This window comes from Salvia miltiorrhiza, chromosome 2 (assembly GCF_028751815.1).
Source record: "Salvia miltiorrhiza cultivar Shanhuang (shh) chromosome 2, IMPLAD_Smil_shh, whole genome shotgun sequence".
NCBI classification, from domain to species: domain Eukaryota; kingdom Viridiplantae; phylum Streptophyta; class Magnoliopsida; order Lamiales; family Lamiaceae; genus Salvia; species Salvia miltiorrhiza.
Genome location: NC_080388.1, coordinates 22,703,699 through 22,727,115, shown reverse-complemented (window position 1 = coordinate 22,727,115; position 23,417 = coordinate 22,703,699). Strand labels below are relative to the sequence as shown.

Genomic DNA, 23,417 nt, shown 5'->3' with positions numbered 1-23,417 from the left:
GAAAATATTGGAATTAAAATGCCTATGAATTGATAACAGTGAATAAAAAAAATTTAAAATCTCGATAAAAAAAATTTAATTTAAATAAATTAATTAAATTTTTGAAATTTAATTATTTAAATATTTAAAATATAAAGTCAAAACTTAAAATAAAGTCAACAAATTCATTAAACTTCAATTAAGCAAAACACTAATGATGTGGGCCACAACACTTTATCATCTAAACTACCTCTCCTTAATCTCCGTGCCCAAATGAAGTGTGTCTTCATTATTGGGACAGAGGGAGTATTTTTTATATTTATATTTATAAGATTAATTTTTCGTACCTCCAATTTAAAAATCATGGATCCGTCATCATTTTTTCATAATCACTTATTTCTACATCGTGAAACTTTCTTCACTCACTACATTATAATTACAATATTTTTAAATTCGTGTCGTTACCAAGTGATACTATATTTTTATGGAACATAAGAAGTATATAAAAATATAAAATATACTATATCTATCCCAATTTTTAGTATCTATAATTTTTTTTGGTCATCTCATAATTTTGTATATATTTATATTTTTAATAAAAATAGGTGTAACTCTTACTTCACTTTAATCATTTTATACTCTTATAAAGATGAGATTTTTATTTCACTTACCATACACATAACTATTTTATTAAAATTCGTGTATTTTCAATTGGATACTAAAAATTGAGATAGAAGGAGTAAAATATTACTCCCTCCGTCCACTAATTTATGAATTAGGAGGCAAAATACGGATTTTAAGAAAAAATGTATTTTTATTAGTTGAATGGAGAAAGGAACCCACAATTTGTTAAAGTCAATTTAATTAGGCCACAATTTATCAAGGGTTAATTGCCGGAAAAACCATATACTTTTTCAATTTTTGGTTATTTCCCATGACAAAAAAAGTCTGAACAGAAATCCATGAATTGAAAACTTAATTGTAATTTTCCCCCGCGTCCATTTTTTCCCCAAATTGAATCCGAGGTGGCAATCGGATTTCCAGCGTGTCATCGCCGAGAATTGAAGTTTTGCGGCGATAGTGAAGTTTTTTTGAGTCCCATCACCTCGACCTCCGGCGCCAGCAAACCAGTCAACGATCGCCTTGCCCGAGCCTCGTGACTCTACCCCCGAGTCCCCGACGCCGGCGGCGATTGGCAGTTGGCACGACAATTAGTTTTGAGAGAACTGATTTAGATCCCAGCTCCCACCTCCGCCGCCCTCATCTCGCCTCCAACCTCCGCCCTCTCGCCTCGCCGCTTCCATACACTGCCTCCGCCCTCCCCTTTCCTCTTCCAGTTCGCTCGCCTCTATTCTCATTAATTAGGGCTTATTGCTTGACAAAGCAGGGAGAGGGAGACAGAACCAGATCTGCGGCGCCTCTTTCAGAAATTTGGGCAACTGATTCAGATCCCGGCTCCCACTTCCGCCGCCCTCGTCTCGCCTCCAACCTCTGCCCTCTCGCCTCGCCGCCTCCGCCCTCCCCTTTCCTCTTCCAGTTTGCTCGCGGCGATGTGGCTGCCTAGTCATCAAGCGATGTGGATGCCTAGTCATCAATTTATTTTGACAGATGGAATGAATTATGCCACGTTGGATCGGAGCTCCATCGGAGATCGCCGGAAAATGGACGCGGGGGAAAATTACAATTAAGTTTTCAATTCATGGATTTCTGTTCAGACTTTTTTTGTCATGGGAAATAACCAAAAATCGAAAAAGTATATGATTTTTCCGGCAATTAACCCATTTATTGAAGGGACCCATAATTTTGATTAAAATATGAATATAAACTTATCGAATATAGATAGGAAATAAATTGGTGGACGGACCAAAAAAGCAAGTAGGCCATACGGAGGGAGTATGTATTAACCATACAACACTATCTCACGAAAAAACCTAAAACTCTTTCAGACCCTAACTGCCGCGGCGCCGCTACCCACCCCACACGCCGGCTGCCTCCATTCTATCCTCCGGCACGGCCGCCATCCTGCCACGGCGCCGCCTCCCTTCTCCCTTCCCCTTCGGCTCAGCCTTCTCTCAACTCCAACGCCACAGCGCGCGGCCTCTCCTCCACAGAGTGCCGCTTCCACCTTCGGCATTCGCCACCAGCAGCAGTGTCCCCTCCTCGCCGCAAATTACTCCTCTGTCCTTAGGCGAAGCAAGAACAAGGGCTGTCAAGGTAGATATTTTGTTGAGAGATTCTGATTTGGCTATGTTTGTGGGATTTCTTAAATGGAAGCATTTCCACCATCTTTTGCTTCTCAAGTCACAAGATATCTGCTGCCTCTTTCCGCTTTAAAGTGGTGTTTCGACTTATCTGATTATCTACCTTATCTAGTTTGAATGGGCTTTAACTAATCTGGACGTGAATTCAACTCCAGAATGCTGGTTTATTACATTTACTTTTATGTATGCTTATGACCTATATTTGAACTTCAGATTAAATGTCATATGAACAAATATGATCAATCTTGAATCAGCTATCAATTATCAAATATTACTCCATTCTCGATGCAATTATATGATTCATGGAGAAAAATGTATTTGATTTTGATCCCATATCGTTGCCTTTCTATTTTATGCTGTGTTTTTCTTAACAGGATGGTTTTATATATAGGTAGATATATTTTCATTGATGCAGTACTTATTCAATGGGGCGCCGCAACTCTGTATCTCCTGTCAGAACTGATAGGTCTCCTCGTAGAAGAAGCCCCTCTCGTAGAGAAAGATCTCCTGCTCATGAAAAAAGAAAGTCTCCTCCCAATCACAGGAGTTCAAATGCAGATAGGCTTTCAAGTCGTACTAGATCACCTAAACGAGCTAGATCAAGATCCCCTGCATCTCATTCACCTGTGAGGGAGAAAATCCATAGCCGCACCAAACCCCCAAACCCTAGAAAATCACCATCTCGCTCCCCTATTCATGTCAGACAAAAACTTTCAAGCCGGACGAGATCTCCGAATCGGGAGAAATCAAGGTCTCCGCCACCTCTTTCACCGCGTAGCAAAAGATTACAAAGAACTAAATCTGAACGAGATGCTGACAAAGGGAGCGAGAGGGAATACGAGAAAAATCACAATAGGAAGAGTGATAGAGCTGCTCGTGAGGAAAAGGAATTAGGCAGGGATTTACCGGTTGAGAAGAAAGAGAGAAAGTTAGGAAGGGATGCTGCTGGTAATGGTTCTAGATCCAGACACGAACGCTCCTGTTCACCTTCTGATCGTCACCGCAGGGGTCAACGGAGATCTAGATCGCCTTCTACTGCTGACAACAGAGGACGTAATGAGGTGTCTGGTGATATCCACTCCCTGTACCTTGTTCATGTCTTGTTGAAATTTGTTTTTTTTTATTGATGAGATAACTTGTTTTGACATGATAAGCACAAAAATGAGTCTTGTTGATGTGTACTTTCTCATTCAGACTTTGTATTGCCATTGAATTGAAATGTATGATCAATTTGTACCTCTATGCACCTTGTTGAACTTGGGAACTGTCATCATAATTTACATCTGATATTTTGTTTGGTTTCTGGGTTGTTTGATGTAGCATGAATGGCAAAATTCAATGGAGAACTGATGCAAATAAGCTTTGTGAAAGGGATGGTTTTACTTTTGAAAAGTTTTTATGTATTTCCATCATAATATGTTTTAACTCTACAATTTAACTATGTATGCATTAATAAATTTGTGTTAGATTTGTTATAAAAACAATTAATGAAATGTATTTGATCCTAGTGATTTATCTTTTTCTTCCTGGTGTTTTTGAAAAGCTTAATAGGTTGATTCATTTTTGGAGGTCTTATATATTCATTTGCTTTGCAAATATTGTATTTTGAAAAGTTTAGTTCTCATAATCATTTTTTCAGGAAAATGTCAAATTAAGTTTTGTTATTTTATGATTTGTTGGAGAGAGATTTTAGGACATCTGATAATTCTCTAAATGCTTGCAGCTGGCGAACCCAAGAGATGATGAAGATCGGTGAGTTACATATTCAACACTCCTTAGCTTTTGATTTTAGTAGCGCTGGTGGGGTTTGTGGGGTCTGTATTTTTCTATTAGGCTAATACCTGGTTGTTAGGAGACTTTGATTAAACTTTCAGGACCAAATCCTGTTCCCAATCTGAATGACTAACTGTTTGGATCTAGCCTTTTCATGCTACCTCTTCTGGTTCATTTATTTGGATATATTGTATACAAGCATCTTATACTTCTGCTTGATTTGAATTCCTGACACCCAATATTTCATTTCATTTTATTAAACAGTAATGGTGACAGCGAGGCTCTAGCTAAGATGAGGGCCGTGGAAGAATCATTGGAAGCAAAGGAAAAAGTATGTTTCTTTCCATGTTGAATTACTATTTTTAATTTCATTCATCTACATTTATTTGTTTTTCATGAATCATGATCCTTGCTCAGACATTTTAGTCACATGCCATTTCTTATAAAATAAGAAAAGAACATAGAACTCTATCTTTGAACTATCATAGTTTATGGGCGTTGTTTTTTAAATGTCTTACTTATTTATCTGGCAAACTCGTTTACATGTGCAGCATAAGCCTTCATTTGAGCTGTCCGGAAAACTTGCAGCAGAAACCAATCGAGTAAGAGGTACTATCGAATCGCCTTCTATTATCAAGTGTATTTTGACAGCCTATTCCTTCTTCAACTGTTTTTATTTTATTTTATCTTATTTTATTTTCATATTGCTTTGGTTGTACCTATCTTATTTATTATGTGACCTTCATAAGGGACCACTAGCAGCCAACATAGTTGCCCAGCCCCCTGCTTTTTGATATGTAGTTCAGCCCCTGCCTTTTGTTTTCCTATGCCGTTCAAAGCCCCACCTCTTCTTTTCATATTTAGTTTCGCCCCCCGCCTTTTCTTGTCATGTCGTTCAGAGCCCCCTATCTCTTCTTTTTATATGTAGTTCAGCTCCCTGCCTTTTAATTTCATTTGTAGTTAAGCTCCCTGATTTTTACTATATGCTCGATGTCATCAATATCAGATTGATTTAAGTAATAAGAGACCGGATAATTCATGAAAATGTTACTAACTATTCAACCTAGAGTGTACCCTCTAGATCGCTCGCAAGAGAACAAGGCCTATCATAGAGACGCAAGTTGATCCAAGTTGTATCGATGAAGAAAGCTTAATTGGGCTAGTGATTCATGTTTTGCACTATAATCAAATAAACCTAAACATTTCTATCCAAATAATCAGGTAATACAAAATCAACAATAAATAAATACAACGAGTAAATCAAGCAATTAAAAACGCAGGGAACAAGATATGAAGCGAGTCTAGGGTCCATGATTCTTCGCCTCGAGAGTAAAACAATTTCACAATTAATAAGTTCACGTAGGAGCTCAAAACAATAACTTTCGTATTAGAATTGATTAATTTAAACCACGATAGAATAACAAAATCTTCTCTCGGTCTCATTTGTTTTTTAACAAGATAAATCAATGGCCAATTGATAATCTAAAGGCAAACAATTTAACCGGATAAAGCACAAATCATCGCAAGCAAAAATAATTCTCGATTTGAATAACCTGAACCTTAGAATATGAGTTTAGTTCATAGTGAAAAGGAAATTAAAGAAAATGAAAAAGTAAACCATGGATTCCAATCGGATTGTAGACAATGAAATACTTACAAAAATAACAAGAAGAAATCCCCAAACTGCGTTTCTAAAGAAGTTAGTATGAATATCTAGGTATTCTTCATTGTATTTCGCGAAAGAGTTGAAAAGGAATTACAATTGTTGAATGTCAGAAATGATGACAGCTGCCTAGAGAAAAATAACATGAAAAATGATGTTCAAAACTAAAGAAAAAAACTGCCCCAGTTATCCTGGCTGGAGCCTGGAGGGAAGGCTACTGCCTCTCGCGCCTAATACGTCGCGGCCCCAGCCAGCCCGGCTCACTGAGTACCGCGTCTGGCTGGGCTTCTGCCCAAATTCACACGATTACCGAGCCTGGTTCACTAGCCTTTGTCTCCTTTATAATTCCCTATATTGTGACATCAATTTCATCCTTTCGAACACACGAGTACCTGTAACACCACATTTGCAAAATAAGTTTGGAAGCACAAAACTAACCTGAAAAACTCAACCATATCACACAACTCTGCGAAAGAATATGACCAAAATCGACCAGAAAAAGGACATAAAATGACTAAACAGTAACCAAGTAAAGTAGACGTCATATGGATTCTACCTACTCTTGTAAACAATATTGGTACCAGTTAGGGATGTCAATCGGGCTACCCCCGGGTTTCGGGATAGCCCTATCGGGTTACGGGTTATTCGGGTGCCGGCTAATCGGGTTGAAATTTTTTTCGGGTTAAAATTTTTCAACCCTAACCCTAAATGTTCGGGTTTTGGGCTAGCCCATCGGGCTAGTTGGGCTAAAAACATATTTAAAAAAAATATCTAATATATTTCTCTTGACAATATTATATTTGTAATAAATAAATACATGCATAAATAAGTAACATTTCAACATCGACTTACATAATAACTAATATGCAAGTCTTAGAGATATAAAAGTGCAATATTTTATAAAATAAGTATCATTTTTTAATTTTACATCTAAATATTTTATATTAAGTATTGGATTAAAAATACAGAGAAGTGAAATGATGAGTATAACTTCTATTATTGATTTTCTAATATTGAATCAAAATACATTTCACAAACTTTTGAAAAAAATATCTTATTATACTAATTTTTTTCATAAGCAAAGTAATGAAGTTGAAAACGAAATAACGAGAAAATTTTCATATAATCAAGCGAATACATATTTTCGGGTCAGCCCTATGGGTTTCGGGTTAATTTCGGGCCAACCCTATCGGGTGCCGGGCTAATCGGGTTGTAATTTTCATCGAGTTGAAAATTTTCAGCCGAACCCTCTCAGATTGACGGGTTAATCGTTGTGCAACTTCTAATCTCTCTGTTAAAGTCTTATTTCTTCTACCTTTTTTGTTATTTTGATCTTTTTATCTCTATTGCTTCTTTTGATGCATTTGAGGCTTCATCAGGTGTAACACTGCTGTTTAATGAGCCACCTGATGCTCGAAAACCAGAAGTAAGGTGGCGGTTGTATGTTTTCAAGGGTGGTGAAGTGCTCAACGGTAAATATTTATTGGATATCGTATCATGTAATAATAACCTACGTTCATTGTCCAATTGACCTCTACACTTTTTGATTTAAAAAGGAAAATCTTTGTCATTCATGTGCAATTCCTTAATCAGACCCCATTCTTCATTTCCAGTTTGACCTTCAACACACCCTAATTTTCCATCATGCTGTGATGTTTTGAGCTGTTGTTCCACAAAATATTTCATGTATGCTATCTGTCCTGATTGATAGTTGCCCAATTTCTCTCTCAATTTCATCCCGGATTTCATTGTATCTGGCCATCAGTTTTTTGACTCTACATTAGGGAACTATTATACTTTTTGACATGCAGATCCTCTTTATGTACATCGTCAAAGTTGCTATCTTTTTGGTAGAGAGAGAAGGGTTGCAGACATCCCAACAGACCACCCATCCTGCAGTAAACAACATTCGGTTCTTCAGTATAGGTAGGGGCTACAGTTTAGAAATGGTTACTGTACCTCAGTCTTATTTTCTTGTAATGTAAATTGTATGTACTTAATTTTAATGGAGCTGCATTGTTGAAGGCAAGTAGAGGAGGAAAACCCAGATGGCGGCGTGACAAAACGAGTGAGGTGTGACTAGCAATCTTTGTTTTTGACACCAATAAGATGGCATTGTGCTTTTTGTTTTCTTTTCATCTGACTAATATAGGTTCTGATGCTTTACAATCTGCTAGGCCTTATTTGATGGATCTTGGAAGCACCAATGGGACCTTTGTCAATGTGAGCAGCTATTCGGAATATTTTTTGAAATAATAATCTTCTCTTTGCTTCATTATATACGACCATCTTGGAAGTTGAACTCGAATTTAATGTCAAATTTAGTGTTGTCATCTGACTGTATAGATGTTTTTTGCTTTTCAGGATGAGCGGCTTGAACCTCAGCGATACTATGAACTGTTTGAGAAAGACACTATCAAATTTGGCAATAGCAGGTAAGCTACTTATAAAGATATGAATTGGTTTTTTAAAACAACATCAAACTGTGGATGTTCTCAGTATCATAGCACTTGATATTTTTATTTCTTCATATGTCGAAGCTACTTGTTCCCTCTCTGTTTCCTGAAGATAATTCATGCACCTGCTGTTTGCCAAAAACACATGCATGAGAGGGAAGCTTGTATTTGTTTTTCAATACTTGAATAACAGAATCATGGAAGATACATGGGCTCTGATCGAGCTACTGTTTTTAATTTTTTATGATATAAAGCCTATAAGGACGAGGGAATCTGAAATACAGTTAATAGGATTATAGGATACTTTCTTTAAGAAGCTGGGAGATTCATGACACGAGACTCATTGGTCTACTTACGATTTGCTATTACTGAGAAACTTATTGACAAACAATCCATGTAATTGATCATTTTTCTTTTGATTCTAATGAATGTTCATAGAATATATTTTTTTTCTACATTACATCAAAGCAATCTATTATTTATAGCAATAGTTGGTGGAGTTTGCATAGGGTTTAAACTTTCTTGAACTAGAGATTGATGCCGTGATTACAATTTTGGCATGGCAACTGTGAGTTTCCTAGTGACACTGAGTTTGCTGCTTTGTTTCTGCATTCTTAACTATCCCAAATAGGTTTTGGACAAGATGGTGAATGCTGATGCTGAGGAACTTCTAGTGGTGATCTAGATGCATCATTGAAAGTGTATGTGATATGATTATATATGAGGGCCTTCTTCATAGGTTTAGTAATTTGTTGATTTTATTACAAACTTGCATAAGTCAATACCCTCAAAATGGAGCACAGAACAAGAGACTGTTGTGGCTTCTGGGTTTCCCATGTTTGCTGGACCTGGTCGATTGTTGGGGAAAGCTATTGCAATTGGACCAGGAAATAGCTTGACAAATAACAAAACTGGTTTTAGTGGTTGATTGGAAAATACTCTATGCTGGAATACCTAAGTAGGAAGTAGTTACCACACTAGAAGTTGGAGTTGGAGATATGGTTAGGTAGGTGGACGGTGTTAATGACGTAAATTCAGTATGTTTCCTGATATAGCATCAGCTGTTTGGACTTGGTTTGCTTTAATAGATTTGTCTATGATTATATTTAGAGACACCTCTTCTGGAAGTATTGAATTTGAGTTTGAAGTGAGTATTTCCAATGCTAAAAATTCTAATATGCTCTTATGGTACTTCATGCGCCTTCGGAGTTGCCTTTATGTATTCCATTAGCTCTTTTGTACTGTTATTACAATTTTGTCTACATTTTAGTTTTGCTACTAACTATTAATTCTTTTTGTTAGTTTTTCACTGAATCATTCCATCAACTAACTTGTTTTTCTGTGATTGCTATTGTTTCAAAGTCGTTAATACAACTTTTACCCAACTTGTGGTGTTGCAGCCGCGAGTATGTTCTGCTGCATGAGAATTCTACTGGATGATGCTATCTGTTCCCTGCCAAAAGCTCTTAGAAGTCCCTTTTTGCTATACCGAGTCGTCTGTAGGATGAAGGAAACAATCGGCAGCAATCCTTGCTCAAGTATAAAGACTAAATATACTGAAACCAAGCTTTATTTTACGATCATGGCTCTATTTAGTCGTAAATTATCTGGAATTTTGCACTAAAATCTAATTAAGGCTTTTCATTGCACACATTTGTAAATTGATGAAATGGAATGTGTGAAAATGCTGCCTTTTTTCTGTTTTGATTTGGTTTGAAATTAGCACTTGAAGTTGAATCAGTTAGTTAATTTACATGTTAATCCATAAAAAGATGTTTGGACTTCATTAGACCTACTATGCAGCTCTAGGCTTTATTTGTTTCAGTATTTTGGCTGGTTGATGAATACAACCATACACTAGTGGATATTAAATGGGACTGCAACTATTATCGCAGACCTAATAATTTTCCACTTGCTTTACAACGACATAAACACAATAATAGGAATATTAAGTTGCAGTTAAAGCTTGTTATGCTCTTTTGTCCAACTAATAATCGTGTTGATAAATATTTTAAGAAAAAATTAAATCAAGACGACTGTTTCATGTTATGCCGAGTTGGGTTAATTAAATAATCTAAAAAGTGAATACAATTCATTTATTAAAAAAACATTTAGTAATTTATTTTTAATTATATATGTATATGCATAATAATGTGTGTGCTTATATGTAGTAGTACATTTTTTTTAGGGATAATTGCGTGAAAATACACAAACTTTGTCAAAAATTCATATTTGACACGAAGTTAGGATTTTACATTTTAATACACCAACTTTCGTTGTTGTCCAAATTTGACACGACTTAATTCTTAAAAATTCAAAAAACAACCCCTTTTTGTAAATAATTATACAAAGACCCACTTATGTTATTATTTGGGACATTTAAACCAAAACAAGATATTTCCTTATGATGTTTTCTTTTAGTCTTTGATCCGCGCCTAAAATGGTTTAAAAGAAAACATCATAAGGAAATATCTTGTTTTGGTTTAAATGTCCCAAATTATAACATAAGTGGGTCTTTGTATAATTATTTACAAAAATGGGTTGTTTTTTGAATTTTTAAGAATTAAGTTGTGTCAAATTTGGACAACAACGAAAGTTGGTGTATTAAAATGTAAAATCCTAACTTCGCGTCAAATATGAATTTTTGTCAAAGTTTGTGTATTTAGATGCAATTTTTCCTTTTTTTTTAAAACAAATTGTTTGAAACAATTAATAATTAAATAATTTATTTATTTATATCGGGTCATATAGTGTTGTCTTCATCATTTATCTTTTTTTTCTCTCTTTTAGGTATCATTATCGTGTTGGAAACAATTAATAATTAAATAATTTATTTATTTATAAAGAAGAGAGATGAACAACAATGTTTGATGCTTATGTGAAAAAAATGTTCACTTATAGTCCATCTAAGAATCCAGCAAGGCGACTTTATCATTTTGCCGTCGAATTATGTAATGTGGATTATAAATTGAACTTTTTTTTTTCAAGTTAGTTTTTAAAGTGAAAATATGATTAAAGATATTTTTTTAAAAACGTTTAAAGTTAGGAACACAAACAATCATTTACCCTAAAATAATTATAGCTGATTTCACCTTCGCATAGAGTATGCATAATTCTGGAGTTACTTTGGAATTTTGAAGCATAACTATGTACAGTAACATTAGAATTAAACGACTTGATGTTACAAATGGAATAATAAAAGAATTAAAAGTCAATAATGGGTTCACCAATAGTCAAATTTCTGTGGAGAGTCCAAGGCAAGTTAAAAAGCTTAGCCATGATAAACTTGAATAGCTTGTTCACATTTATATTATGTTTTGCACTTGAAAAGAATATGGCTGCATTCATTGCCTTTGCATATCTTCGAGCCTGCATCATATTTCCATCTCTCAGCTTCTTTTCTTTCAATTTCGCCACACAAAATATACAAATATATGTAAACTTAACAAATCTATCAAACTAAATTGGATCGTATATATATTTGTTATTAAGAGCATTGTTTTATAAAATTTAGTTGATCTATTATATATCTACGACTTATTTAATTTAAGAAAAATTGTGTAATATGATTTATTATTATATTTATATATTTGACTATTATAAGGTGTTTTTTTCTTATAAATTTTGATTATGTGCATAATATCCCTACTTATTTTAATTTTTAAATACAGTATAATTAGTAATTGGTAAAAGTCAACGTTATTCTGCTAACCGTGAACAAAGGATAATAAGATAGAAAATATTATTTTATTACTAAACAATCATAATTACATAGAAAACATCATTTATGCCTAAAAAAAGCATAATCCTATTTAAAAATCTAGTATAAACCATATGTCCAAATAAAATAGAAATAAAGATCCCCATTTTTCCAAGTAAAAAAAAGAAGATAATGATCCCTGTTTGTTATAAAAAAATCTTCAAAATTGTGATGAGAATAATCTACTTTTTACACATGAATTTATTATTTGAATCCAATAATTGTATCATCCTACTAGTATGATTAAGGGCTGAATCCAATAATTGATACTTGGTCTGAATTTTACCGTGGCAATATCACTGTTATATGTGTATATTAGATCTCATAAGCTTTATATAATCCATATAACTAAATACATATTATTAAGGGTATATTATTATGGGCTAGTTTGGTATACGGTGTAAGATAATGTGTGATATGTTTGACTGTGATATTTTTTATTGTATGTCTACTAATATCATGTTTAGTACTCCCTCCGTCCCACTTCAAATGGCACAAAATTATAGTAATTTTGGGGCATTTGAAGTGGGACGGAGGGAGTAATATGCATAAAAATATCTGTAAAATATGATAGGTTGTTTGGTATCAAAATTATATAAAATTAATAGTAGTTATAATTATAATTTGTATTACGTATACCACATCTTGGTATACAGATTCACTCAAATCAATATAATATTTTTGGACTTTTTATTTATAAAAGACCGTATATTTCATATGTATTTTTTACCGAATAAAATATCTCACTGTCATAAGTATATTATACATCTTAGTCACTCGTACCAAATGAGAACATTATTGTCGTGTACGTATTTTGTTCTATAAAATTAAGAATTAACAAAAAAACAAAAATAAAAAAACAAAGGATTTGTTACCTGCGTGACGACAGTCCATTGAATGTCGGGTGGAAGCTGCATGAAATCATCAAATTTGGTCCCTATTACTATTGGAACTGCCGTCTGCAAAAATAAATAAACAAATAAATAAACAAAGCATTTGATAATCACAACAACTGAATTTGACCTCCGCTCACACATAACAATGAAAGGAAACGAAATTTATAGTAACGACGAAAACATTAAATTGTTAATTTTATAAAAAGTAAAAGGTAGACTTAGCCCATTCTTCCTTAAAAAAATTCATATTCCATGACGTATGATAAATCCAAAGAATGCAATTATTAGAAGTATCAATCTCATCGTCTATAAAAGTTGTATATCAATATTTGGTAGTTTGAACACTCGTCTCACATTTTATAGCACATCACTTGATTTATTGTCAAACTTTTATTCTCTTCGTAGAACTAATTTGTTCAATATTTATTTTTAGATAGTTCTAATTAAGTTGATCAATTTCTTTATATAAAATAAATATAAATAAAAAAATATTTAATTATTTATTCATTTTATTTTATTATCAGATACAATTAAAACACTAATTTCTTAAATTACGTATCGAAAAGAAGTTAATCAACTTATCTAGAAGGAAGTATATTACTCTCTTCGTCCTGCAAATCTTGAGTAGTATTCTTTTTCGAATTGTCCCGCGAATCTTGAACATTTTTTTTATATGACAATTTTTTTTCTTCTTTTTATTCACTTTTTCACCTATCACATTTAACACATAAAATACTAGTAATTCCTTAAAATCTATGTCGGAAAAAAATTGCTTAATCTTCGTGGGAAGGAGTACTTAAGTATTTTCATAAAAGAAGAATCTCCGAGTAAAGTTTTCATTGACTCCAACTACTCGAATTCGAAATTATTTGTGGGAAATACAACTTTAATAAAGGACTCATCTCTCTCTCAGCTTTTGTTCAGTTTTTTCATACAGATACAAGTACAAATAATAAATTTTACATGGAAATTAATCGTGTTTCATACCTTATTCCACTTCCTTGCTTCACTGTACCATCCAATTATGCTGCAATGTTACAACAATAAATTACTTACTACTCGTATTTTTTTTCTTCAACTTTAATTAAGTATTAAATATTACGAAATTTTAAAATTTGAAATATTTTCAAGGATTTTTGTACCTGTTGAGTGTGCGTCGACTGGTGAGATCAAACATAAATAAAATGGCTACGGCATTTTTGCAGGCAATTGGAACTTGATCAAATGACCTTTTCTCACCTGCATTAATCATTTTTCCAAAGTCCCAACATACAAAACGATATAAATTAATCATGAGATTTTAAATATGTCTTATTTTGATTGTTGCAGTAATAAAATAGACACACTCGAATTTTTTTCCAACAACATAGTAATGATGTGGCATGATCATGTTGCACAATAACATAAAATCTTATGTAAGTATTAAAGTGGAAATGTATTGAACATGTCAATTCTGCTGCACCACTTTACAAAGCGCGTTGAAAACCAAAATTTGATCGAAAATTGTAAATGTTTTAGCAATAAAAGTGGAGTAAAGAAGAAAGAATTAAGAATATTTGAAGAAAAGAGACCTCCAACATCCCATATAGTGAGAGCAATTCTGGCACCATGAATGCACATAGTTTTATCCATTACATTCACCCCTTTCATCTGCAAGCTTCTCTTCTCCTCTTCATCTCCCACATACTTAACCTACAAGCAATCAAATATCTATATAAGTGTGTGTATGAGTGTGTGTGTGAGAGAGAGAGAGAGTGTGTGTGTGTGTGTGTGTATACTAATACCAGAAAGGTTGTTTTTCCAATCTGGGGATCACCCAGCATAGTGATCTTCAACGAGACCAAATCGGAGTCGCTCTCACAACAGCTACTGGACGACGTCGCGGCGGCGTCTTCTTGGCTTCCGCCGGCGGACTCCGATGACGGCGGAGAAGTGAGTCTTCTGTAGCGGGGATTAGGCATCCTTAGCGAACACACAAGAATTCTTCTGAAGAACTGCCGGAATAGGGCCGCCTTCTCTATTAACCTCCACCGGATTACGATTTTCCGGCGGATTCCGGCGGGGTAGGTGGTGGTGTGCTGCATATATTAAGATTGAGATGAGATGTGGTTTGCTTTCTTGCAGAGGGAAAGCAGGTAATGCCGTATTTATGGCTTTCACCTTTTTTAAGCTGCTTATCAATTTAATACGCTGCAATTTGCATTTAATCGATGCACCACCAATTCAAATTGTACTCTATATTTTGTTTTATTTTAATTTTCATTTAAATGTCAGGAAAATATAGAGTAGGAGTAATACTTGATTTCATCGGTTGCGTTTGGAATCTTTTTCAATTTCTTTTTTTTTTTAATTGAGAGACGTGTCACCTAAGTATGTGTGATTTGGCACTTTTGTTATCTTTTATACTCCCTCCGTCCCACGAAACATGACACAGTTTCTTTTTTGGTCTGTCCCACGAAGCATGATACGTTTCTAAAAATGATAAAAATTTTACTTTTTATTCACATTTTCACTTTTTTCACCTACTACATTTAACACACAAAATATCAATTTCTTAATTCTCGTGTCGAAAAGAACTGTATCATGCTCCATGGGACGGAGGGAGTAATTGTATACTTCAATATACTTCTTGTTTGTGCGATTTCGGGAGAAAACAATTTGTTAGATGCTTACAAATTTTCGTTTCGCACTTGTCATCATCATAGTAATATATAACACAAAATATACTAGTATATTAGTATACATGTGGGTACTTTGAGCCTTTAAGAAATTTAATAGGTAATTGAACCGATCTTTCTAGCAAATATCTACTGGTTCAACTATAATACAAAAATATAATAGGTAATTTGTATTATGAAATGTATAAAAATAAGGACGTATAAACGACAGAAAATCTTCTAAAGAAAAGGTAACGACAGAAAATTGTATTAAGAATATTAAAATTAAAATTTAGATATGTTTAGTGGTGTAGTTAAGTTGAGTTGAGTCGGGCTAAGTATAGCAAGCCAAGCTCAAGTTCGATCCATTTTAATCAAGTTCGGGTTATGTTTAACAACAAGTAATTATATATATTTTTTTAAATACAAATGATACTTTATATATATATATATAGGTGTATATATATATATTGTATAAAAATAAATAATACATTATAAATGACAAAATTTGTAATTCATACAAATAGTATTTTGTATTACTGGTACCTCAAATAAGGCAAGATTGTTAAAAAAATCTTGCTTTATCTGAGCGTTTGATAGCTAATATTATTTATCAGGATGACCCATTATAATTGAGTGGTCGTTCTTATTGTCTTGTTTTAGCTCGACAACTAATACCTCCTCCTCCATTGAATTATTTATCCCACCTGACAATACTAACTTCTTTCTCCAATATATCCCTCAGTAGATCTGAAAGATTTTTGGCTTTGGAGTCGATGGGGCTGGGTTCTTCAATATCTGGATTTCCTTTTGTTTGGAGGGGTTGGGGGAGGTGGCTGTCGTGTCCAATCGATACATAGACACAATACAATGTCTCACTCTCGAGGTGGCCTTTGAGTTCAATTGCTTTTGAGTTAATATGGTATCGATAACAATAGTAATTTTTTCAATTTGGCGGTCCCTAATTATAAGTTCTTGTTGACCATGACCTACAGGAATCAGACTATCTTCCGCTTTTAACCCTGTTTGCATAGGCTCATGCACATATATACGTTCAATAATTTCAGGGGCTTTCAATTCGATACGTCTTCGCTCGTTAGAGCTCAAAAGCCCTTCTTCCATTAATAGTTACTCCTAAGTTGTAAACCCCACAATCTAGCATTGTTGGGTTGGAGGAGAGGAGAGGGGGGAAGGGGGTTGGCTAAACCTAGCAGACTTAGTGAAGGATTTGTACTTTGTTGGCATTGGAAGGGTAGATTTTAAGCTCTTTTCCAAGAATCTTTGTTATTTTCTCTTTTGCGGGGGAAGGAGAGAGGGATGTGTCGGGTGGGGGTGGGGCGGCGATGGTTCTATGCAGGACTTTGTTTTGTTGTTGGAGAGCATAGACAACCTGGGGGAGATAGCAATGTTTTCGGATAGAGATTACATAATTTTTTTTTAATATTTTAAATTAATTTAGTTAAATTATATGTAAGGTTAAAATTGTAATTTTCTCATTTAATCTACAATTATATCTCTTCCATCAAACAAGAATATAATTATCTTATAATTTTATCTTACCAAAACACCTAAATAAAAAACTAATCTTACCTTTCTTATACTCCTCTGTCTTATTTGTTATGTCTTATTTTTTATTTTGAGTTGTTCCATTTGAAATGGCCCAACCCAAAAATAGAAATGAATTAAGCCCTAAGTATTGTTGTCACATGGGCCCATTTACAACTTAATAACCCTAATTCAAGAATTTTATCTGCGCTACTCATTTCGTCTCTTTTGCATTCTCTCCCCTTATTTCTCGCTCTCTGCAACTTGAACTCCCTCACTTCTCTGTTACCACTTCTTGCCGCCGTGATGAAATCTGAGCCGTTTTTTGCGGTGGTCACCAATCCCAACTCATTACCCTAAAAATTTGAGATCTATGATGATATATCTTCGATGAAAACTGAGATGTGTAAAGATTTATGCTGAAATAAAATCTGAGATCTATGATAAAACCATCACGGAGGCAGAAATCGTCCGCGAACGTATGTACTCTTGCATAGAACAGATGAAATCGACGGTCGACCAATCGAAATTTGATAAGACCGACTCTTTTTTTCCGATTGCATTGGTGGTTCGGAGCTGTTGGAGGGAGACTCGATGATGGCAGAGGAGATTGAAGTACAAAGAGACCCATGTGCTAATTCTGAAGCCTTGGAGTCTATGCTCCGAATTTTGCTTCCCTTATACTCCAAACCAGTTAGATCTTTCCTTTTTGGTTTAATTGGTCTTGATGGTGATTGGATGTAGGAGTTATGTGTGGGAAGTGGCTTATTTGTGTTGAAATGATAATAATTGTGCTTATATATTTTAGGGTTCTTTGTTGCCTATCTGTGATGTGATTTTTTTAACCCTGATGTGTGGTTTGATGGTTTGCCTGCTCCAGATAATTGCAATATGAGGGTACATTAAAATTTGTTGCATTAGCCATGCTTCATACAAAATTCGTTGCTGCATCTACAAAAAACTCTATCATAAAATAAGGTTACATCTAGATATGTCATAATCGACCCGGCCCGATGGGCCGGCCCGGCTCGCCCGGGTTAGGAGGCGGGCTGGGCTTGAAAAAATAGAGCCAAAAAAAAATCGAGCCTAAAAGCCCGGGGTTTTTGGCCCGTCGGGCTTATCGAGTTTCGGGCTTTTAAGCCTGGGGTTTTCGGGCTTTTTTGGCCCGCCCATTTATTATCTATATATATATATATTAATTATATTTATATACATTAAGGAAACTTTAAAAGACTAAATTAACTCAAGCTGGATTACAAAAACAAAATTTAATTAATGAATTATCTTGTCGATTAATAATGCACTAATTAAATACATCATTTGTTATGAATTTTTAATTGCTCCATTTGTGTAGAGCAGCAATGCATCATATGGTGTATTCTAGCTCAAATTTGAGATGTTTGTGCCGAAATTAAGATATAAGAGCCCAAGTTTATTAATTTAAATTTGAGTTAATTTTTTTAATTTAAATTATTTTTTATTATTTTTATAAAAAAATAATATTAAAAAAATTATGGGCCGGTTTAGCCCGACCGCCCGATGGCCCGAGAGGGGCTGGGCTGGGCCTAGAATTTTGTAGCCCGATCTAATTTCGGGCCGGCCCGACCCGATTCGAAAAAATCGAGAGCCCAATGGGTTCGGGCCGGGCTGGCCCGACCCGTACCATTTGACATCTCTAGTTACATCAAAACATGTTTTCATCTAACCATGTTTCATATAAATAAACTTTGCAAAAAATTCCCATCACTTGATTGTCTTCACTGCCCCATATGCGCATGCTTATTTGAACCCTCGAGCATGTGAATCCCTAGGGTATTTTGAAGGGATTGAATTCCATTTGAACTTCCAACTTGCACTAAATAGGTTAGGCGTTGGCTAACCAAGTCTGCATCAACTTCCAAGTTGAGAGGGAGTGTACCTGCTATAGGCAATTAAATTTATAGCCTATTAAATCCTGCCATGTGAAAATTATAAATTAAATATAAAAATATATATTTTATTTTATATTTTGGAATTAAATTAAATATAATTTCAAGATTAAATAAATATATAATTAATATTTGATTATGTGGATTTATTGACCAGTCAGAAATTGACATGTGGAAAATCTACATAAAATATTAAATAGTATGAATTTTGAGGAGCCAATCAAATCGCGCCCCCTCAGCCCTAAAAACTCAATATGAGGGCCCAAAGCCCACCAGCCCACTCCATTCTTCACCTATAAATATGGGTCATTTGTGGAGTCAAAGGGAACATAAATCATTTTTGAGAGCTCAAGCATTGAAGGAGTAATTCACTATAATGAAGTCATCTCCAACATTCAAGGCATTCTGCAAAGAAAATCAATGAGGTCTTCATCAAAATCATCCAAGTCAACGTTTGATTCAGAAATAAGGTGGAAGCCCTCTGGATTGACATCATCAAATCAAATTCAAGCCAACATTCGAGTTCAAGGAGATCAAGAAATTATATTTCCCTCCAAAGATTTGAAGAAGTTCAAAGAGAAGAATCATATGAGTAAAGTAGAGAATCGCAATCCACAACAAATTCATTTCAATCCACATATTTTGGATTTGTACACATTTTTGTATTTCATTTATTGAATACAATAAAATTTGTGTTTACAAATTTTGGCACACCCAGTGGGACCTCTCTACCTCTCATCTCTCCTCTTCACCAACAACTCAATCAAACTCAAATGGCGAACAAAGCTTCAAGTGCTGCCACAAAAATCACTTCAGAAAATACTGGTGTTATCACGTGAGGCAAAGCTAGGCAATTGGAGGAGATTTCCAAATCTGCTGCCGCTGGAAAAAGAGCCACACTACGATAGTGTGAACAAAAACAATGTCAACCAAGACCATTCAACCACAAGCTACTCTCTTGAAGTTCCTATCATGTGACAAATGCTTCTACTCCGGAGGAACAAGTTGCTAGTAAAGCTAAGCTACTTGAAAGCATGAACAAGCATATAATGAAGCAAGACGCTAAGATTTCAAAGCTCATCCTAGATAAATGAGAAGGAAGTCGAGTGAATGACGAAAAAGATGAAGAAAGCAATGATTCAGAGTCATTCGAAAAGCACCGTGAAGAAAAGACGCCTCCTAAGAACATCGAAGTCTCTGCCAATGGTTTCATTCAAATCGACCTACTCAAGGAGATCATTGAAGGAACAATGAAGGCTAGGGGCAACTCGAAGTCATCCATGATATTCTTTAAACCTTATACTAAATGAATTGATCAATTAAAGATGCCTCTTGGTTATTAACCTCCCAAGTTTCAACAATTCGATGGAAAGGGCAATCTTAGACAACATGTGGCTCATTTTGTTGAAACGTGCAATAACGCTGACACCTATGGAATCATTTGGTCAAACAGTTTGTTCGCTCACTCAAGGGAAATGCTTTTGACTGGTATATGGACTTAGAGTCAAACTCGATCGATAGTTCGGAACAATTGGAGCATGAATTCCTTAACCGCTTTTACAGCACCAAAAGAACTGTCAATATGGTGGAACTCACAAGTTCTAGTCAATTCAAGGAAGAGCCGGTGATTGATTATATCAATAGATGGAGAAACTTCTGTCTCAACTACAAAGATCGATTATCCGAATCGGCCGCTATTGAGATGTACATTCAAGGGATGCATTGGGGCTTACAATACATCTTGCGAGGAATTCAGCCTAGAACATTCGAAGAACTAGCCACTAGAGCTCATGACATGGAATTGAGTATGGCGGCAAGCGAAATTGAAGGACCACCAATCCAAGAGCCTTGCAAATTCAAGCAAGGATTCAAAGCCAAAGCACCAGCAAAAGAATCTGTGGCAGTGAAGGCAACGTCTGTGAAATTTTTAAAGAAAGAAGCTAGTCAGGAAGGCAATCAAAACACTCTCTGGGATGACCAAAATTCTTCCCGAGATATGGGGCAAAGAAAGCTTACTTTGAAGGAAATGCAACAAAAACAATACCCATTCTTAGATTCGGATGTTTCAGGAATTTTGATGACTTGCTCAAAGAAGGACTTGTCTATTTGCCAGAAATGAAGTGACCTAATGAAGCAGGACGAACGGATGACCTAGAATATTGCAAATACCATCGGTTGGTGGGACATCCCATACATGATTGCTTCATCTTCAAAGATAAAGTCATGCGATGGGCTCGAGAAAGGAAGATATCCCTTGAAGAAGATTGTGCTACTGCAAATGTTGCCACCATCGACTTAAGTGATATAATAGAAGGTGTTGGAGCTTTATATGATACATCCAATCAAGTAGATGAAGAATTCAAGCTAAATATGAATGAAGATGATGATGTCTTAACAATCACGTTCTCCGATGAAGATTTGTAGCTTGGATCTGAACCTCATAACAGACCATTGTTCGTGAGTTGCTACACCCAGGAGTAGAAGGTCAATCGAATTCTCATCGATGGAGGCTCGACAGTCAACATTTTGCCACTAAGAACTTTGAAGCAATTGGGAATTCAAGTAGACGAACTATCAAATAGCCAATTGATGATTCAAGGTTTTAACCATGAAGGACAGAGAGCTCTTGGCCCTATATGCTGCGATTGCTAATACAGGATATGGATTCGATGACGCTGCTTCCTGTGATTGACGCTAAGACCTCCTATAATATGCTTCTCGGTCGACCATGGCTTCATGAGAATGGTGTTATTCCTTCAACATTGCATCAATGCTTCAAATATTATCAAAATGGTGTTGTAAGAAAAAGGGTTGGTGATCAAAAGCCATTTACGGAAGCAGAGTCACACTTTGTTGATGTAAAATTTTATTTAGAGAGAACCAAAGTCACAATGGTGAAAGATGATACACCGTATGACGAGTCAGGATCTTGCCAGGAGTAGAAGAAGGTAGAATCATTTTTGGAGATGGAAGGATTCAACATACCTTTAACGAAGATTGATGCCAAGAAGCTAATTCTCCAATCGCTTGAAGGGTTTGTCCAACCAAAGCAAAGTGGTACCACAGAGCACGAGGATCTCTCAGAGAAAGAACTCTCAAAGCACTTTGGTCCGAAGGCATATAAACTTCTTGTTAATGCTGGATGCAATTCTCAAGAAAACTCTATGTCAAAGTCAAAAACTAGTAACACGAGCTAAAACTCCAAAGCAGGCTTGGGGTATGCAATGCAGAGTCCCATTCGTATCGCCATCAAAAGAGCTACTAGTAACTATGCCAGCACCCAACAAATCCTGGAATCTTCAAGCATTCAAAGAGTTTCTGTTTTCAAAATGATGGGTAAAAGAGAAGTTCAACGAGCTCTGTCTTTAAAAGACTTGGCAAAGGCAAATCATGGAAAAGAGGCAAGATAAAAGAGAGTTATGGACTGCACATGACAGAGAAGCTAAGGAGCTCGATCCCTTCTCATATGAAAAGATGTACCACTTTACTTGTGACATGTGGGAAAGAATTAAAAGCCAGGATGAAGACTGTTCTCCTTATAAAGACGGTCGAAGATGAAGAAGATAGAGAAAGTATGGCTTCTTCCGATTCAAAGATGCTCGAAGACGAAGAAGATAGAGAAAGCCTGGCTTCATCTTACTACATTACTAATAGTGCTAGTAGTCTAGTTCTTCATACTGCTCAAAGTCAAGTGCGCCGTGAAATTGCAAGTCTCATTAGAAGTGGCGTTATCACAACAAGCGTTGCAGAGAATATGGTCTTCATACGCCAGAGAAATGGAATAATAAAGATGTGTGTTGATTTCAAGGGTTCTCGCCAACAAGATGAAGATGTTGCCACATCAAACCATATCACCTCTTGCAAAGAAATAGTAGTTGAAGAGGAGAATGCTCACCTGCATCTTGAAGAATTTAAAGCTTTGGATGAGAAGAGATTAGAAGCTCAACAAAGATTGAAGTGTTATCAAGCTCGCATTTCAAAAGCCTTCAACAAGAAAGTTCGTCCGTGCTCTTTTCAAGTTGGAGATTTGGTACTTGTGGTGAGAAGAGCAATTATCACCACTTATCGTGTCAGAAAAAAGTTTATATCAAGATGGGATGGCTCATATGTCATCAAAGAAGTCTACACCAATGGGGCATATAAGCTGCTCTCGGAAGATAATGTGAGAGTCGGACCCATAAATGGAAAGTTCTTGAAGCGCTACTATCCCTGAAAAACACAAAAAAAGAGGACATCTCCATGACGCACAAGCCTAAACTGCATGTTACTCCTGGCCCATATGAGTATAAACTATGCACGACACCCACCAAAGAAAGTGTATGTGATTAAACTGGTAAACTTCTCCCACCAAAACGTAAATTATGTGGTTAAACTATTATATACTCCTCTTTGTCTATATAGTGGCAAAATAAATAGTCACTCCTGGCTCGCAAGAGTATAAACTGTGTACGCCCCTCTCTCCCCCCCCCCAAAAAAAAATACAAGTTGGTCCTTGAACT

The 23,417-nt window shown here is 35.4% G+C and overlaps 2 protein-coding genes across 6 annotated transcripts; one reads left to right on the top strand and one right to left on the bottom strand.

Annotated features, from left to right (window-relative positions):
• Positions 1-1,861: 1,861 nt before the first annotated feature.
• Positions 1,862-9,866, top strand: LOC131011610 (FHA domain-containing protein DDL-like). 4 transcript variants are annotated; one of them, XM_057939382.1, is made up of 11 exons: positions 1,862-2,193; positions 2,656-3,301; positions 3,964-3,992; positions 4,278-4,344; positions 4,565-4,622; positions 7,056-7,148; positions 7,488-7,602; positions 7,702-7,749; positions 7,854-7,899; positions 8,041-8,111; positions 9,533-9,866. In XM_057939382.1, exons 2-11 carry the CDS (start codon positions 2,666-2,668, stop codon positions 9,570-9,572), a joined length of 1,203 nt encoding a protein of 400 aa, XP_057795365.1. In that variant the 5' UTR covers positions 1,862-2,193; positions 2,656-2,665; the 3' UTR covers positions 9,573-9,866. The 4 variants fall into 4 exon arrangements, with proteins under 4 accessions (XP_057795365.1, XP_057795367.1, XP_057795364.1 ...); XM_057939384.1 differs by having other exon boundaries at positions 1,882-2,193; positions 2,636-3,301; XM_057939381.1 differs by having other exon boundaries at positions 1,882-2,193; positions 2,632-3,301.
• LOC131011611 (septum-promoting GTP-binding protein 1-like) lies at positions 5,986-15,022 on the bottom strand. Of its 2 annotated transcripts, none has more exons than XM_057939386.1 (6): positions 14,573-15,019; positions 14,360-14,480; positions 13,931-14,027; positions 13,776-13,815; positions 12,768-12,851; positions 5,986-6,068 (listed from the first exon to the last, which is right to left on the bottom strand). In XM_057939386.1, exons 1-6 carry the CDS (start codon positions 14,870-14,872, stop codon positions 6,045-6,047), a joined length of 666 nt encoding a protein of 221 aa, XP_057795369.1. In that variant the 5' UTR covers positions 14,873-15,019; the 3' UTR covers positions 5,986-6,044. The 2 variants fall into 2 exon arrangements, with proteins under 2 accessions (XP_057795369.1, XP_057795368.1); XM_057939385.1 differs by lacking the exon at positions 5,986-6,068 and adding an exon at positions 11,265-11,501 and having other exon boundaries at positions 14,573-15,022.
• Positions 15,023-23,417: the final 8,395 nt, after the last annotated feature.